This window comes from Lates calcarifer, linkage group LG3, assembly GCF_001640805.2.
Source record: "Lates calcarifer isolate ASB-BC8 linkage group LG3, TLL_Latcal_v3, whole genome shotgun sequence".
Classification (NCBI taxonomy): domain Eukaryota; kingdom Metazoa; phylum Chordata; class Actinopteri; family Centropomidae; genus Lates; species Lates calcarifer.
The window spans coordinates 18,616,026-18,634,968 of record NC_066835.1 but is presented as its reverse complement, the minus strand read 5'-3'; the positions used below and the strand labels follow the sequence as shown (position 1 = coordinate 18,634,968).

At 40.5% G+C, this 18,943-nt stretch overlaps 1 protein-coding gene across 1 annotated transcript; it reads right to left on the bottom strand.

Annotated features, from left to right (window-relative positions):
• Positions 1-137: 137 nt before the first annotated feature.
• Positions 138-16,026, bottom strand: LOC108898979 (Na(+)/H(+) exchanger beta-like). The gene is given in 15 exon segments (XM_018699164.2): positions 138-2,170; positions 2,488-2,560; positions 2,802-2,897; positions 3,030-3,144; positions 3,398-3,571; positions 4,241-4,311; positions 4,606-4,695; positions 4,875-5,071; positions 5,163-5,380; positions 5,579-5,829; positions 6,340-6,489; positions 6,491-6,801; positions 9,825-12,863; positions 13,607-13,684; positions 14,650-16,026. Coding segments are annotated over 13 exon segments (2,310 nt in total). The 5' UTR covers positions 10,114-12,863; positions 13,607-13,684; positions 14,650-16,026; the 3' UTR covers positions 138-1,895.
• Positions 16,027-18,943: the final 2,917 nt, after the last annotated feature.

Here is an 18,943-nt window from a genome sequence, read left to right as displayed (position 1 = left end):
GACTGAAATTTCCAATGAGACGCACCATAGGTGGAACTTTCTATTAGTCCTCACTCATAGGCTGAGGTGTAACGTCTTTAAAGACCAGTTCAACAGATAAATAGACTTAATATCCCATTATTCACACTCCATGCAGATTATTCCTGAACGTCGACAATGACAAACCTTTATTACAGACAGGAATTAAAGCTTTTCTTCATTCGACAAATATTAACGACTTCAACACATTTTTCTTCTTCCAACATACAAAAAATACTTCAACTGGCAAACACACAAAAAGCAAAAACATCTTTAAGGCAAACATGTGCAGGCAGCAGAAAAGCTCAGGCAGTCAAGAGCTGTGCAGTGCAGATATGAAAAGTTGATTCAATCTCTTTAACCTCCCAATAAGAAGCACGCTCAGTTAACAGTGACACAGATATGTAGAGCTTCGTTTCAAACACGTAACACCCTGTTCACTACGATTACTGTGGGAATGCATCTGAAGCTCTTAGCAGTCAAAACACTTTAGCTTATAAACACTTTACTATTAGATCACTGTGGAGCACATTTTGGACAGAAACACTTATTTTCTTTCTGCAGAGGGCATCTGTTAATACTGTGCCGTGTTGCAGTCCCTGAGAAAACACTAACCAGTCACGCAGCGACATTTGTAAAGACAAACAGTGCAAAGCATGTTCACAGACATCGGTCAAATGTATAAATCAATACTGGCAGTTTCTTCTTGACTTCTTAAATCATCTTAACGTTCTTGGATCAGCAGATTGGTGCTTTCTTTTTAAACAAACAGTGTTGACTTCACAGGAAGTTATTCCGTCTTCTAGTATTCATAGTAAAGCCCGGGCAGTGAGGATTTTTGAGGCAGATACCAGTGTTGATGTTTGAGTTTTAAAGTAGCTTTATGTAAGTTTTCTGGCGCTACTTCTTCAGGGTTGTCTGGATGCTACAGTGAGTTGCTACTGAAAGCTGGTTAGCATGCCAACTTCAGTAGAAGATGAGGCAGAACTAGAGCCAGAACAGTTAACATTGGGGGTGGTTTCCACTGTTGGAGGCAGCTCTTGGCAGGTAAAAGAATGAAGTTTGATACTGAAATAGTAATTAGTAAAAACTTACATATAGCTCCTTTAAATATTTAATAATTATGTATATTGGTCACGTAAACAACCACTGTTGATATGAAATCTTTAAAGTTCTTTTTTTCAAAAAGAGGTTTGACCAATATATGTATAGAACAGAACACTTTACAGTCCACTAAGTGGTCCTCAAGACCTTTCACTTAAAAGCACACACATGAGCCTCACGGTGGTGCTACAGGAAATCTCCGAAAATCATCTAATTCAGCAGGATTCATCCTGCGGGGACCATGAATATTTGTACAAAATCTCACAGCAGTCCGTTCGGGATTTGTTACAATATTTCAGTCTGGACCAGACAGACACCACTGACATATCTCCGATATACCTGGTGATTTACTGGTCGGGCTCTACTTTGTGTCGTACCTTAGTCTGTGCTTTGAAGGGGTAAACTCCACCCATCTGGTGCTTCAAGTTTGGTAAATCAAGTGCTAAGTTTTTTTTTTTGCAAGTCTGCATGTTAAGATACAAACTGTGGACATGTGGCTCATTTCAGTCGCATGATACTGAAACAGCAAACGGCCAGTGGCGCATGCTTTGGTAATAAGTATGATAAAATCATATTATATGATGAATACACATCCATAATAATGGAAAAACAATTTGCATGATTCCATATCACAAAAACATAAAAAATAATACTGAATTATAAATATCAAGCTTTGCTATAACTCATTCATTCAGGGATCATCACTGATAACAAGAGTAGATCGTGAGGAGGAGAATACGTCCTCTGCTATCAAGTCCTGTAAACGTGCTTCATCACGACAGGAAGGAGCCGTCCTCTTCCTCGTCCTTCTTCGGACCGGGGTCACTAAGGCAGCGTGATAGTTTCAGTTGGTCCTGTTCTTCCTTGTCGTCTGGTGCTTTCGCCCTTACCTCGGCATCGCCTCTAGTTCGCAGCGCTCCCCTCTGACTGGGCCTCTGCGGTGATTCGTCCAACAGGCTGACGGCATCAGGAGAGCTGGGATGTGGTCGAGACGCCTGGGCTGAACCTCTGGGGCTCTCACTGTCATCGTAAGTGTAAATCTGGTGTTCTGGAGAATAGATATAGCGCACTGATATATTAGACCTTTAACACTGTCTATAAACAGCTGCAAACTGCCTGTAGAGTGCAAAATCTCCCATAGGTGATTAATCACCTAGAAGACCCCTAAAATCTCCTAAAGCTCACTTGAAACCTCCAGAAGGACGACTAGGAACTCCTAAAAGACCACTACAACCTCCTAGCATCCCCCTGAACCTTGTCACTGACCACTTCTAAAACTGCATGTAGAACCTTCTCAATAAACATTAGAGCCTCCAAACAACCCCAGGAACTCTCCCTCTTCCCCTCCCACTGTGTTTAACCAACCTGATTCAAAGCAGACTTTTCTCACTGGCGGTGTTTCCTGGCTTTTTGCAGGAACAGTGAGGTAGTGACTCATCTGTGAACGAGACAGTGTAAGGATGCACATTTATTATTTAGCTTAATATCTTACAGATTTGTAAATCACAACCGATAATCACAATCTGGAAATTTAATATACACATCTTCAAGCCTCATAATGACACTGAGTTGCCATTTTTCTTCCAATTTACCAAACAATGTGGTGATGTGGAGACAATCTCATGCTTTCCACAGCTTAAACATTCACAAACAGCATCACAGTCAGAGTTAAAACTCACCCTCCTCTCCATCTCCACTCTCTGCTTCCTGAAGCGAACCTCACTCACGTCCTCAAACGGGTCAATCAGCAGGTCATGTCTGCTGTAGGAGCGAAGCTGAGGAGCGAAAACATCAATGTGGGCATCAGAAAATATGTTTCTTTATATCTAAAGTCTTGACACAGTTGAGCAGTGATTATATTAATTTATATACACTTTCACACATCAGTAAACGAACTCATCACTCACCCTCTGTCTGGTCTTCTGCAGGTTGGCTCGAAGGATCTTCCTGATCTCTTCCTCACGACTCTTGGAGATGCTTGGTATCGCCCGACGTCTGGCCGGTCCTTTTGTCTGAATGTTCCTGTGGGGACACATCATAGATCACTGCTATTAATACACAGAAACAAGAAGATTATTTCTAATAAAACCAACTCGAAATGAGCAAAGCATATTTCTAAAGGAGGATCGATCTGTATCAGTGATTTGGCTTGTGATGAAGTTTTTGAATACTCTTTTATAAGTAGAAAAGATGTAAAATTACTAAGTCATGCAGTTTGTGACGACCACGCGTCAGAGGACACAGTCTGTTCTGAGGAAGTACGACTGATGCTTACTGCATGGAGACGGACGACACAATTGTGGGCAGCTTGGCGGCGCTCCCGCTCTCCACCAGCATCATGGCCTGTTTCATCTCCATCTTGTTGTAGAAGGAGATGAGCTGAGGCTCGGTGGAGCGTTCACCTCTGATCAGCCATCTCTTCACGTACGCCTTATTGAAGCGGTTTAGCCTGAGCGCAGCAGAAAAATCACACAGTAGGTGAATTTAAATGGTTATTGTGTAAAGTGCAGACATTTAAACTGTCCCTCAGTTCCATCCACCAACATGTAGGTGCCTCAAACAAACAGATACTTCCTGGCATCCAACCAACACTCGTGTCAAACAAACAAGCAGGGTTAAAGTACAACTAAAGGGAACTGAACCTAGTTTTGACCCTGGATCATCCATCCATCCATTTTTAAATTAAATCAGAGGAGAGATGAAAGGATTCAGTCTTAATGGATTAATATGAGTCCAGAAATTTGATTTTGTGGGTTTTTTTAACCTCAATAACATCAGCAGGATTTTAATTTAACAGACTTCCTGTCACTCTGAAGCGACAAACCTTTGCTGCAGCTGGAGCATGGTGCTAATATCTGCAGGATCATATTCATAGCAAAAGATATTTGATATTTAATCACTGTTAAATATCAAATATCATAACATACTTCTCTTATTGTAGATGTCCATTAACATCCATTTAAAACCCTTTACACAGTTCATCATATAGACACAGTATATTTGTTAAACATCGATTTTATCCCAACATCCTATCAATAGTGATACAAAGATGCCACAGAGAGGAAATCCCTCTGTGACTTTCCAATCCAAAGACAGTAACAGGGAGGAGGAATCATACTTGTCTTTCCAGTGATGGTGTCCATAATGACCACAGATGTCTTCAATTCCTGTGAGGAGATGATCCAGGAACTAAAGGCAAAATAATTTTTAATAATCAAATCAGTTTTACTTTAGAAAATACAGCACCTCTATCAGATACGGAGAACAGATGCAGATCTCTCTTTTTATAAAGAGATGTCTGAGCTTCCTGTTCTATGGCTGCAACAAGACACTTTTCCTGCTCAACAATAACTTGATATCAAGGCAATAACTGTTGTTAAACCTTAAAAAAGACAAGAAACTTTTTTACATTTAACTCTCGTGGTGGCAGCAAGACACCTCTATACTGTTGTTGATTTTTATTGATTAAGGTTACGATCTGACCTGTGTGTGAATCTCCTCATTAATTGATCCTTTGCTCTCCTTCTTCTTCTTCACCGCCAGAAGCTCCACCAGAGGCCTGATCGTCATTCCCTGAGGACAGAATGAAGTAGTGCGTGCTTGTTCTCATTGACTTCTTAAAAATCATTTTATTGATTAGCCTGTGAATACATTTTATGATTTGTTTTGAAGGGCACTCACTGAAGCTCATCTTGGTCTGCGGCTTGACAAATAAAACACAAAGATATTTGTCGTGAAAAACTCATTCTCACCTGCACAAAGACGGTGAAGAAGATGACTGTGATGATGGCGGTGAGGAACAAGTTCTTCATGTCGCTGTCGGTCAGCAGGAACCCCAGTGAGAAGGCTATGGCACCTCGCAGGCCACCGTAGGCCACGATGAACTGGTCCTTTTTGGTCAACTTTACAATACGGAATTTATTGATGATGTAGGTGAGACCGATGACACCTGAAACACACAGAAGACAACATAAGAGTTTATAAAGAAAGAGAAGTGAACCAGTGACATTTACTTTAAGTTTTTGTTTCTTTGTACTGACCCAGCACTCTTGACACTAAACAGAGGATGACGGTGACAATGACGAAGGTCCAGTTCCAGGCGTGAGGACCTGCCACTGTGGAGACACCGAGGAAGATGAAGATAAGCGTCTCACTGACGCTGCTCCACATCTTCAGGAAGTATTTGATGGTGGTGTAGGACTTGTGGGAGATGTTAGCCTCCACGTACGGCCGCATTACCACACCACACGCTATCAACCTGTTTGGGACGGGAGAAAAAGAAGCAGTGAGTGATAAATTTACCAGTATGGAGCGATGTTTGGTGGTGCAGACGGGATTTAAAGCTGCATGGGGCAATATCTGTATCTTTTTTTTTATTCATGACATATCAGAAACATTGGTCAGAGTTTTATCGGTACGTGCAGAGACCAAGGCCTTGACACAGACTTCTACTTACGACATGATGCCTGACAGGTGGAAGACCTCTGCAGAGAGGTAAGCCATGTAGCTGTAGAGGAAAACAAACAGGGGCTCGATGACACGAGTGTGAGCGGTGAAGCGGGAAGTGAAGGCGCCCAGGATGCCGTAGATGGCTCCCACCATGATGCCTCCCAGAGAAACCACGAAGAAACAGACCACGCCGAGGAAGGCGTCGGCCACAGTCACAGTTCCTGCATGGGCAAACTCCTTGAACAGGTGATACAGCACCTGCAGAGAGAGAAGCAGAGGCAGCGCAAGTTAAATTTATACATTTCAATCCATCCATTTATTTTCTACTGTTATTTCAGAGTCAGGTCGCAGTGCAGCAGGTTAAGCAGAGTACTCCAGAAGCCCCTCTCCTATGGCAAAGCTTTCAGGCCAGAAGAGATATACAGTCTCTCTGGTGTATTCTGGACCTTGTGTCCAGAGGACGTCCAATGAGAAGCGTCCAAGAAGCATCCTGATCAGATACCTTAACGACCTTAATGGGCCCAACAGGAATGTAAACAGTGCTTCAAATAGAAAGTCTTATCAGCACAGATCTAAACAAATTCCAAAAAGGTTGAGAGACACTGATTTAATCTTTAACAATGTGTGTTATTTGATCAAGTGGAAGTATAATATTTTCGTGGAGTAGAAGTATAAAAAGCTACACTTAAATACTGATATTTATTGTACTATAAAAGTACTTCATTACTTTCCACCACTGTCTGAAACCTCTGCCTTCATGTCACTCACCACAGTGACGGCGTCGTTGAGGAGCGACTCCCCGAACACGAGGATGTGCAGCAGCTCGTTGATGTGGATCTCCTCGAACACGGCCAGGACGGCCACGGGGTCCACGGCCGAGATGATGGAGCCAAACAGCAGGCAGGACAGCAGGTCCACTCTGCCCAAGCTGAGTCCCCTCAATCTGACACACGCCATACATCATCCCGCCGATGAAGAAGGCGTTCCACAGCGTACCCACCACCGCGAACACCAGGATGGTGCCCAAGTTCTCTGTGAAGGGTCGGATGGGCAGGAAGTAGCCGGCATCGAGGATAATGGGAGGCAGCAGGTAGTAGAAGAAGAGCTTGGCATCGAGGCCGGGGGCTTCCCCTCCGATGGCTTTGATGATGCCGCCAACCAGCAGACCAACGAAAATCAGCAGACAGCTCTCTGGGACGACGTTTGAGACTCTGGGAATAATGTGAAAACCTGCAGAGAGAAGATATGCAAAGACAAATATATTAGATTATTTATAAGTCAAGAGATGGTAAAGTAAATACAAAAACAACAGGAACTCACATTCACTGCAAGAAAACTCTGCAGAATATAAACAAACATTAAACCTATTATCACATATAGAGTCTACATTTAACAGTACATCTCTGTGTGCATTAGAGCAGCAGTTTGAACTCAGTCATTGTGCTTCACCACAACATCTTCATGAAATATAAAACAGCATCTGCAGGGGAACAAACAAGCTATCTGTGGGAACAGAACGCCTGTCTGAAAATATCTGTGGGGGAGCTCTTCACTACTTGCCTCTAATGGATGTTACTGAAATGAAGAAAAATCAAAGGCTGCACTAATGATCATTTTGATTGTTGATTAATCTGTTTTTTATATACTTTATATATACAAGTATATATAAGTGATATAAATGAGGTTTTTTTTTCCAATAATATTAACTTTACCTCTCATATATTGTCAACTTGTTTCACTTATGCTGGACTTTAATTTGAGGTATATTTTCAATGCAGAACTTTGACTTGTATCAGAGTATTTTCACAGGCTGGTATTAGTACTCTTATTAAAGTATATGATCTGGAAACTTCCTCCTCTTCAGTTCAGTATCATATCTGGTCTGCTTGTTAATGTCACCTCTCTCATAGCTAAATGAGGCCTTGACATTCAGTCTCTCTGTCACGTGACTGGGGTCCAGACTGCTTTGACAAACGTTTTCCACGACGTTTTATGCAGTCAGTGGTCTTCGTGTGCAGCCGTCCTCGCCCCCTCCTCTCCACTCTGACTCTGCACACTGACATCTTTGTTATCGAGCAGTGCATTTGGACAGGAAATCGGACCAGCCCCTCTGGAGACAACAGCTGAATGAACAGATAAGATGCCAGACAGCTTCACTCTGCTTACTAAGCCAATGAGCAACACCACAAGAGAGATTCCTACAGCCAATCCGCCTGGAGTTTAGACGTTTATCATGGCATAATGGCGGATAATTTGACATCAGAAAGTCACAGTGCATCATTATTTGTGCTTCAACTGTCCTGTGGGAGAAATAAACCTCACTGTAGTGAAGGCTCAGGACACCGACCTCATGTTTTCTGTTATATTTCTGGTGATCTGGCATTGAGCTTTGTTTCTGAAACTTTCTTAAAGTTTATTTGTTGGACAACAGTTCATACAGATGATGGACTGCCTTGGCTTTGTGCCTCGTTTTCTTATTTCTAGATTTAATATCTGTATATCACTCTCTCTGTGTGGGACTCACTTTAATCATTTTAATGTTGGGTGATATGGAGCTAGGGAAGTCTCTGTGGGAAAGAGAACATTGAGCATTAGCCTCTGTGTGGCTGCATGAACGCTAAAAGTCACCAGCAAGAGATGAATTATTATAAATCTCCAGAGAGGTCCATTTTATCCCTGTAATTAGTCTGAACAGCTGCTTTCAATCTCCTCGTCCAGGCTGAATTTAAACTCTAACCCTTCAACATTTGCCTCCTCTGAAAGCAGGCAGAGCTTAACACGATCAAGCCCAGACTGAAATAAGTTTAAGTGGCAGGGGGAGACACCATTAGTACTGTGATACAGCCTGCAGAGAGAATATATCCCTATTGTAGCTGGACAATATGGACCCAAGGGACAGCTACATATACTCATCTTAAGGGGAACTCCACCAATTTTATCCATTGACTCCCTTATTGGAGCTCATGAAGTTTAGCTTTTATCATTTGCAAGTAATTAAAATTATGAGTAACTAAATACTGTTCAAATTAGGATTCGTATAGTTGTTGCTTATTTTGGACAGTAGCCAAGCTAACAGCAGTAGCCATGATGCTAACGCTAACGCTGGCGCCAACATTAACACCACATAGAAACGCGCGGGAGAAAAGTTGTCCTTTGCCACTTTAAGCTAGCCTAATTACATAACACACAAACATAGCATAACATAACATAACATAACATAACATAACATAACATAACATAACATAACATGACATGACATAACATGTTTTAACACAGGTGTTTTCTAATAGAGAAAATAAAGGTGCAACAAGAGCTTCTTTAGCATCGTGGCTAAATGAATCCGGGTACTTTGCCGACAGGGAACCGGATCCAAAATGGAGCCCTAACTGCTGCGTACGTAATAAAAATTTGAATTAATTTCAAGACTACAAGTTTGGAAATGCTACAAATCTGTTGGTTTAGAGTTGACATGAATTTATTATACCTCCGAAGCCCGCTGCCTGTCTCTGCTTGACACCACATAAGCAGCCACTACCTGAATCGCACCTGCTGAGTCCCCAACTGAACCGTTAGCTCTCCAGTTGAATTGTGGGTAATGTAGGCACCAGTTTTTGACAATGAAGAAGCATGTGTGGATTAAAAACAAATGATATTTCTGTTCCTGCTGTGTTGTTTTGATCCGTTTAAACTGTCCATCATGAATCTGACAATGTTACAGGAGTGTAACGGTCAAGTGGTTAAGTATTTACACTGACAACTCACTATATATTCTACTTTCCTACATGACAAATCATCACAAAGATAAAATCAGAGTATGGTTGACATTTTTACTTGATGATTAACTGATTATCAAAATAGTTGCTGATTAATTGTCTGCGAGTTCAGTCATTGGTTAGTCAACTAATAAATTCAGCTTCACTTGTTTGTATTATTATTAACTTATTTTACAGCCATAACTTATTGACATTTTATCACTGCTCTTCCAATGTTATAATTTTAGGCATTTTTTGTTGCTGCTGTTTTTGTGCTTTTTCTCTTCTGTTTTCTTTAACTTAAACTTAAAATAATTTAGAAGCTTTCAGATATAAAGTTGTATAAATGGACCATGCATAGATTTATAGGCCTCCCTCAGCCTGGGCAATCACTACCCTTTAATTTATGATAACCCTGGCCCTCACTGAGACCACATGGAGTAGTGTTGATAAATTTGGCAGCAGGAAACCCCTCAGTAATTTGAGTTATGTGTCACTCACCAAGTTTCATCAGCAGGGCCAGGAGGATCCACAGAGAGATCTCAAGGGGCTTCTTAACTTCTTCGTAATGGAAGGAGAGGACGGGGAAAGCCTTTTTATGACCGGTGGAGTTAGTTTGGTGATGCGGGTCGTCCTGTGTCGCCCGGGCTGGATTTCCCCACGTCTCGTTGCTTCCCGGAACAACATCACGACTCGCAGAGGCAACGGAGACGAGAACGAGCAATAAAACGCAAATGAACTCGGTCAGACGCGGACCGGAGCTGCTCCGGGTGAGACGGAGCACAGCCATTTTCAGGTGGTTTTGACGGATGTTCTGCTCCTGCTCGCCTCTAGATCCGATGAAGATGAGGATGAAGATATGACATTAAGCAAGCGTGGTGCGCCACAGAGGAGCGCACACTTTTACGCGCAATCTCTCTGGGCATCTTTAAATTACGCACAGTTGGAGAAGAACAAACATCGGTTTATGTTGCCAAAAAAGCTCCTGTCATCAGTGGGTGGAGGTTTTAAAATAACATCACGCCTCTTACTCGTCTGCGGAGATGATGTAAACCGAGGTGGGTTGTCGTGTGCTTTATCCCGGCTTGTTTCCTCCTCATTCGTGACTCTGAGAACTCCCATCAAGTGTCAGAATCCATCAGACAGAAATCTCTCTCTCGCTGCTCTTTTCTCTCTACTTTAACACGCAGCTCATCCAGGGATTAGTCAGCGTTAAAGTGACATCTGCTGGAGTGGAGGACCACCACCACCAGCAGACCACCAGGATCCACAAGTAACTTACTTGAGTACAGTTACATTTTACCTTAAAGTTGTGGTCAGAAGCGGAGGAAGTATTCAGATCCTCATCAGTGCCATTACAACAATAAAAAAGTCCAGTGCCTGCCATCAAGTCATGCTTCACTGTTTACTTTTGATTCAGATGCCTGAACTGAGCAGGTTTGTTTGCTGATGAAGAAGAATCAAGAGACAGTTCTCAGTTCCTGACTGAAAATCTTTGTTTAGTATTTATGAAGCTAATGAGTTAATAAATAAAAGATCTTGAGATGGCTCTGTTTAGCCTTGTATTTCCCATTTAGTGCCTAATTCACACTGAGGGAAAGTTGTTATTTGAAACAGCTTTCTGTGTTAGATTTCAGAATTAACAGTGGGTTCACTGCTCACACACTCTCTTTGTGTCTGTCACACTCCAGCAGAGAAGAATTAGTAAAACCAACAACCATGGCTGTTACACTCACACTGTTAAAGCTCCTCTTCTGGCTGCTGTCTGGCCAAAACAGGCAGATGGAGACATACATGTACAGGCTGTTTTTGTCTGACCGCTATGAAAAGCCGTAAAAACATGAGTATTCACAGATACACTGTTGCAGTGCTACCGAATACTCAAAATGTAAATATCCTTTAAGTTGTCACATATATTGGGATTTGTGGGTGCTATAACAGAATGCTTTTTTGGTAAGAAAACTCACTCAGTATGGCAAAATTCAGTTTATTTACTCTCCCAACAACATTATTATTATTATTATTTGTGTTCACTTGATAAATATAACTCCAATAGTCAACCTCCTTTAACTTTGTTTTTGGTCTAATGTTAGATACTGACTGCTTTAAGTTTTACTAGTTCATGATAATCTCTGAGTAACTTTACTGTTCATAACAAATTGTAGTTAATTGTTACCATGCACATTTATAAGGTTATTAAATTCTTCTTAGGGCCCCAAAACAGACTGAACCAGTCCTGAATTATTCATTTATGGTACAAACAATTTTTAAAGACCCTTGAGCAGAGGAAAAACACACTATATACAGCCTATACATGTAGACTAATTAAAACAAGACAGGGGAATTCAGTCCTCAGGGAAAGAACATGTTGACTTTTATCTCAACATCTCATTCATGTCACAGAGGCTCACAGTAAAATCACTTCCCCTGTGTTAGTTTCATTCACATGAATCACTCTGTACAGTTTGTGCAGTCACCCGACAATTTCTGTTTCCCACGGACCTTTTGAATGAAGCCTGAGAACCAGTTACTGAAAAAAAAACATTTGAGACATCACTGTGTAGAAATCACCACATGTTGAAAATGTGAACACCGTTTATTCAAATTACCAAATTTGTGATTATATAAAGTGAACAATTAGAATGTACTGTATTTTACATTTACAGACATTTTCTTTAATAAATCTGGTACAGGTATTAAATAAAACTTATAATAATTTAGTAACCTAAAAATGCCCTGATGGTGCCCTTTGGCTGCTTAGATTCTGTCTATCACATAATAAATACTACAAGTGGTGAACCTGCTTCTAAATTCAAGACATTAAGGTGCCACAGTACAACAATCCTAAAGACCAAACTGAAATATTTTGAAGGAAAAATTTGTGACTAATATTAATCAGTACAATAAGCTGACTGCTGTGAGATTATTCTACATTATCATTTTTGTTTGATTTTCTATGGTTATTGCATTTTGTTGTTCTATAAAATGCAGGAAATATTAACAGCTGCAGGTCAAACTACAATGCTGAGATGCTTGTTGAAAAGTGATACGCTCATTTATTGCATTAAAATACAGTCACTTAAAGGTAACCTGCACAAACTAAGCAGAGTGGCTCATTTATATTTGCTTATAAATGTTGTGATTGCAAAATAAAAGGTGTAAATTGGTTTAACAAATGACAAATCTTCCTGTTGACATTGAACAAAGACTCACACTTTCCTCTTGAGACACTTAGATTTTCCTTCCAGTGACACCACAAACACACAAACTCTTTCAACCTCCTGCATCACAAACCTTCTCCGACTTTCACAAACAAACAGTCTGTCGTACAAACAATCGGTCAAACCTCCCTGTGGAGCTGCTCTGACGGGTGAGGACTTGTTACTGATCCCAGGCGTGTGGGTGTTTCAGCTGGACCCTCTCTGCCATCTGTCTGGCGCTGTACAGAGACACTCCCGTCCCCACTGTGGCCATCATCACGGCGATGGGATCGATGAAGCTGCTCTGTGGCTGCATCCGGACCTCACCTGACACCTGCCGCTAAAGACAAGACAGAAGAAGAAGAAGTAGACAGACATAGTTAAACACAATTATTTTGATTTTGTTGTGAAGTTTCATTCATTTCAGTAATAAACTGAGCCTATGCTGCTCACAATTAGCATGTCATGATTGGCTTTTTATGATCTTTCATCAGGATATTAAAGGCAGTGTGAGTAGAATTTAAAATTTACAACTTTTTCAGCCCTAAAATAATTTAACAACAAAAAAAAAAAAACTCTATGGCAGACGACAGTGTAGCTGAGGAATCTGAGGAATGAGTTCAAAGCGATGACTGCAGCAGTTTTCATCAGAACGGTCACATTTTTCTACAAAGATAAACATGCCCTCAGAATATTTTTGATACATATCACATTATAAAAATAAAATTACATTAAAAAGAGCATTATCAGATAAAAGACACGAGCTACAAAGTGACATGAGCGCGTGCAGCCTTTTGCTGTACATGCAACCCGCGCTGTGAGGTGGAGTCTGAACAGGTTATATAATGTAACATCCTGAGATGAGCTCCGTCAGCCTCTCTGTAAAATATTAATTTACATGTTGTCCGTTGCTGTTCTAAAGTGACTTATATAATATATGAAAAAAAAATCAGAGCACTGATCATTTTAAGTTTACTGAGACTGATCTAGATGAATAAAAATTAAAGAAAGTAATAATGCTGTTGTGCTCTGAGAGGATGTGAGAAGGAAGAATCATGATATCAGTGAATCACAGACGCTAACCTGGAGGAGACGGAAGTATCCTGGTGTCAGTCTTCCCAGTCTGATGATCATTTCTGCTGCTGGAGCTTCTCAACCTTCCTGAAGGAGAGGGAAACTATCATCAATACACCAACTGGTACACAAGCTTGCTATGAAATGTCCCTAAGAAATTAGCTTTTAAAAGTGGTGATGTACACATTAGTTAGTTAGTTAGTGAGTTTACACCAAATATTAATTTCACTGTCTCAGATTGTTTTGTGTGAATAATTCTTTTGGTCTGAAAAGGGGAAACTACCCAGTATTTTAATAAATTGACTGGGAGAAAAATGAACATACTTTGGTGCAGCAGATATGTTTTTTCTTCTTTCCTACCCCATTAATTATGTCATGACCCCTGAGATTTATGTTGTGACCCCCTGGGAAGAATTTGACCCTTAGGTTGGGAACCACAGGTCTTATAAACTGAGCTTGTTTGTCAGAAGAAGTAACGATGTGAAATTTACTTCTGACTTTTCACTGTGTAGTTTATTTGTGAATAATCAGGGCCACAACAGAAACAACTACACCTGGGGAAAAGTACATTTTTGAATTGTATAAAAAAAATCTACTTTCTAACTTTTCTTTGTTTCATTGTGTTAAGGTTATTTCACATGATTAGCATTGTTGCATTCTCACTGACATTACTTTTTGTATTAATATCTAAGTGTATCTAAAAGGTTAAAATAAAACTCTGTACAGCTGTAGTTCCCCTATAACATTTAATAAATGTTTTATAACACAGTGAAATGTAGTTGTATTTATCAACATTTCTAACTTCATAGATGGAAGTGCGGGCTGCTGAATGAACAGAAAATGAATAACAATATAAGAAGATGCAGTTGGGATAATAAAAAAACATGTCTTCTTAGGAGAAGTTATAACTTTAACAAGTACTGTACCTTAATGTACTGTACCTTAACAATTAAAAGCTTACACCTACATTACTGTGCTATGAACTTGTTACTGTATAATGATTAAATGAACATATAGTGGTACTTCTTTAGGTAAAACATAGTCTGTCTCACAATTTGAAGTTATCGAGTCCTCGGGGAGTTGATCAGCACCCAGCAGAGATCCAGAACCAGCACCCACGCTCTCCCTCAGCTTCATCGACGGCTGCAGCGGCAGCTCGGCAGACTGACACCATGTGAAGCCCCCCGGCAGCCTGAACAAACAGCGGTAGCCTGTCGTACTGAAGAGGCTCCTGTGTGTCCCTGCTCTTTTGTGAAGTCCCAGTCCACACTCACTCACACACACTCACTCACACACACTCACTCACAAAGCTGCATGAAAAGCTCCGGCCTGTCAGAGATGATTTGGTCATCCAGCCAGTAAAATGGGTGAGACAAGAAGTGGCTCTGTGCAGCATGTTGCACGCTTGAAGGAACATGTGTGGTAATGCGCTGCAGTGACTTATGTAACCCAAAAAACAGTAAAGAGAAAATACTTTGTCCCAACTGTACAAAATAAACCTTTGAAGGGATAAAGCTGCCAAACACAACAATCTGATGAGAGCATTAACCTCTACTGGACATAATTAGACTGCAAATTGTCTTAATATTTAAATTAATTTAGTGTAGTTGTTATTGTGATGTTACATAAGGCCTCTGTTTCCATGATGCCACAGTGATTGTTCAGGGTCGCACTGTTCATGCAGCTCCACTGGTTTTACAGAGGACATGCAGCATGTTGGATAACAAATGCATAGAAACATATCTGAGCATTGCAGTCATAGTTTTAATTATGAGAACGTTGTTGGGAGAAAAGGGGAAAATGGGGAAAACAACAGTGCATTAGAAAAATGTTTAGAGCTTACAAATGAAATTCTTTCATTACTTTTGATATTAGTTAAATTCTCCATCTTAAAATGCCTTCATGTTGGGTTCATTCTGTTTTATTCATTTAATTTATATGAATTTTAACCCTCTGGAGTCAGGTTTTTGCAGACTGTCTACATTATTAACGTTATTAACCACCTTTTAAACTGTGTTTACCCCATAAGCATATTATCTTTTTTTCAGAATAAACTCCGACTTTAAGGTCATAAAAACTACTTTGTTGCAACAGTTTTGCTCAGTGCACTTAATGATCACTAGATTTCAGAGGATTAACAGCTGTACTGTGCATCAGACGTGTTGAAAAAACACACAAAGGCCAACTATGTTACTGCAACTGTGTGTGTGTCTATATAAGGAGGCTGGGAGGTGGACTAGACTACAAGGTGCTGATTATGCGCATCAAGTGACCTCATGTCTGCATTTGCTGCCAATTCACTTCAATATCTACAGACACTGGAAATATACAGTAAATGTACTATAAATATGAACAATAATTCATTATAAATGTCTTAACTTTGTCAGTTTTGGTTGTAAATAGTAATAAAAAAAATAAAATGCAATAATAATCTTAAAGGACTTGTATTAAACCAGTATCAATCTCTGACAGATACAGTGCTGAAGTACTCTGGGTCTTCGTCCTGACCTGCAGCGTTGATTGGAGCTCTGGCCAGTGTCAGCTTCACTCCTGCAGGCCCCTGAGCGTCTGTGCTCTCTACCGCCACGACCCGCCCGATGAAATGCTGAAACACAGCAAAGCACATGTGTAATCATCAGTGAGTAGGTGCAGTATGTCTCCTTATTGTTCTACACAGCATTTCTTAAATACAGCAGAACTGAATTCACTTCAGATTTTACAGTCTAAATGCATAAAACGACCACAGGCAGTCATTACTTCCTTAATAATAATTACTTCCTCACTGATTTCCTCTATTAATGTTGAGACTTCTGACAAAATCAAATGGCACAGTAGTAGTAAGATGTTGCATGTTGCCTTTCAAAGTTCTCTTGTTTCTCTGCTTCTATCAGCTGGTGAGTTCCCTCATCACTGTTTTTATCAATTTCCATCAGTCACTGACAGACAATGGAAGATATTGTTGCAGTTCCTATTATTTGCCAGTAGAGGTCAGTAAAAGTTTGATTATTTCTTATCATGAAAACCGATTGAACCACTCTGCTCCACAAGCTACAGGTTTTAGGAAAGCTGCAGGAAAATTACTGATAAACAATCATCACAAAATGAAATCATGTAAAACGTTGTGTGCTAATGAGAGACCTCTGAAGAATGAACTGCAGCATCTTCATGCTTTGGTTTGGGTCTGGATGATTCAATGTGTTTCTTCCTCTGTGCTTTTACCTCCTGTACAAAACAGAAAGAGAAACGTCACAGTTGTAACTGGTAATTATTGCATTTTTTTGTAACAGTATGGCTGTTATATCAGAAAAGGTAAAAATATGAAACCTTCAGGATTTTGTAGTTTGAAGTTTTGGAAACATAATTGTCCCATGACTTCGCTGTGAGTTCCCGCTGCTTCCAATGAGATTTTATCTGTGATAAAGAAAAAAAAAAGTCTGAATTCATTTTTTTAAATGAAGTTAGTTTTAGTGAGTGTTGAATTAAACTCTCAGCACCTCTGTGTACATGAGCTCCTCCTCACTGATGTTCTCCTTCTCCTGTTGATCCAGGATGCTGTTTTGCTCTGCTATGACCATCCTCGCAGTGTCCTCTGCAATCTTACAGATGGTGTTCAGAGTCTCCTCGTCAGGGCTGATCGGCCTCACACCATCCAGACTCAGTTCCCTGCTGATCTCGTCCCACACCTCACCGACCTACAGCACCATGAGAGTGTTAGTAACGTTAGGTACTGACATTCTGTTTCCTGCAGCAAATACACGTCTACCTTAAAGTCCAGATATCTCCTGACGATGCTCAAAGTCACATAATCTTTTGTTGACAATCCAGGAAGGTCCTGAAAACCTGAAGGTGGAGAAGTAACTAAATTATATTTCACAGTATGGCTTTGCAAGTTCAGGATGTTACTTGAGGGACAAGTCTGGTTTTAATTAAACCGGTCTAGCAGATAGGTGGTACATCTAAATCTACATCTAAAGTATGTTGCATTATCTACATGTGCATTGTTAAAATAAATAATACTGTATTTGTTAAATTTGTTAAATAACATCTGGAACTGATCATGTTCTTCAATTACTCTTTACCAAGTTTACAGAAGATGGAGTAAATCTTTGACCGCAGGTTCTCTGATATCTCCAGCACTGCAGCACTCGGTACTTTGGCAGGAAATGACAGCTGGGAGTCCTCCTGCTGGTAATGACTGAGGATGGGCCTCTGGAGATCTAAAAGTCAAAAGCAGAGAGACAAAAAAATAACAAAGAGAAAGATCTGAGATACATACAGAAGAGAGCCAGTGTAGTTTTAGACCTTTCCAGTTTTTATTAAATATAAATTACCAGTCTGAATGGAGACCTCTTTGGTCTGTATTGTTTCTAAATGCAAGCCTGTCCCAAAAAAATACCAGCGGATGGAGGAGATCAAGGATCATCAGGCTGGATGGCTGTTTAGGCCTGATCAGAAGTACTCTGCTCACAGGCAGTCTCTCTCTGCAGTTTGTTCTGCTTGGATCTCCAGCATTGAGTGGATTATGTTGGTTTGACTCTAGGTTTTCGCATCCACATACTCATACACACACCCTCAGCCACCTCACTTACAGACACGCATGATTACTGATTCCTTTTTCTTGAGTTGTTTAATAAATTTCTTTGTGTTAACCTTTTTGTCTGGTTCCCTGATTATGGAACGTGACAATACTTTGTTTTAACTACTTGTGATAGATGATTAATTGTTTTGCTTTTCCACAGTGTAAACTAACTTAAAGAACAAGCTAAACTGTTAGTCCAGGAATGATATTTACTTCTAGATGCACCTCTGGTCTTTATGTTCAGTTTACTGCTTTTTTTTATCTGTGATGATGTGAGATGCTCTGGTTAACTGTGACTACCAAAAACAGTAAATCTAAATCTAAATCTAAATCATCACACTCTTGCAATTGTTGTGTTCTAGTTGTTTCTAGCTGCAGACCTGTGATCCCTCCGTGGTGGTTTCGGCTGACACCTAGGTCCTCCTCCTCCTGCCTCCACAGCTGCAGCAGGAGTCTGGGAGCCGTCTGACCAACATCATCCCTCCAGCTCAGGATGTGAGACAAAGTGTTGGGGTTGTCACATAACTCCAGCAGGGTGGCAAGGACGATGCTGTGCACACATCTGGGGCTTGACTGAGAGAGAGACAGACACCCAAAATAAGTTAATGTCAGGAGTTTACATTGCATGCCTACAGAGAAACTGAATCTCTGTTCATTACAAAATAACTGGAGGAAACTGGACTGTACATCTGCTGAAAATCAACTACTTACAATGAGTAGGTCAAGCAGAAGAAACACCCCTTCTCTAGCCAAAAAGTAATCCTCTG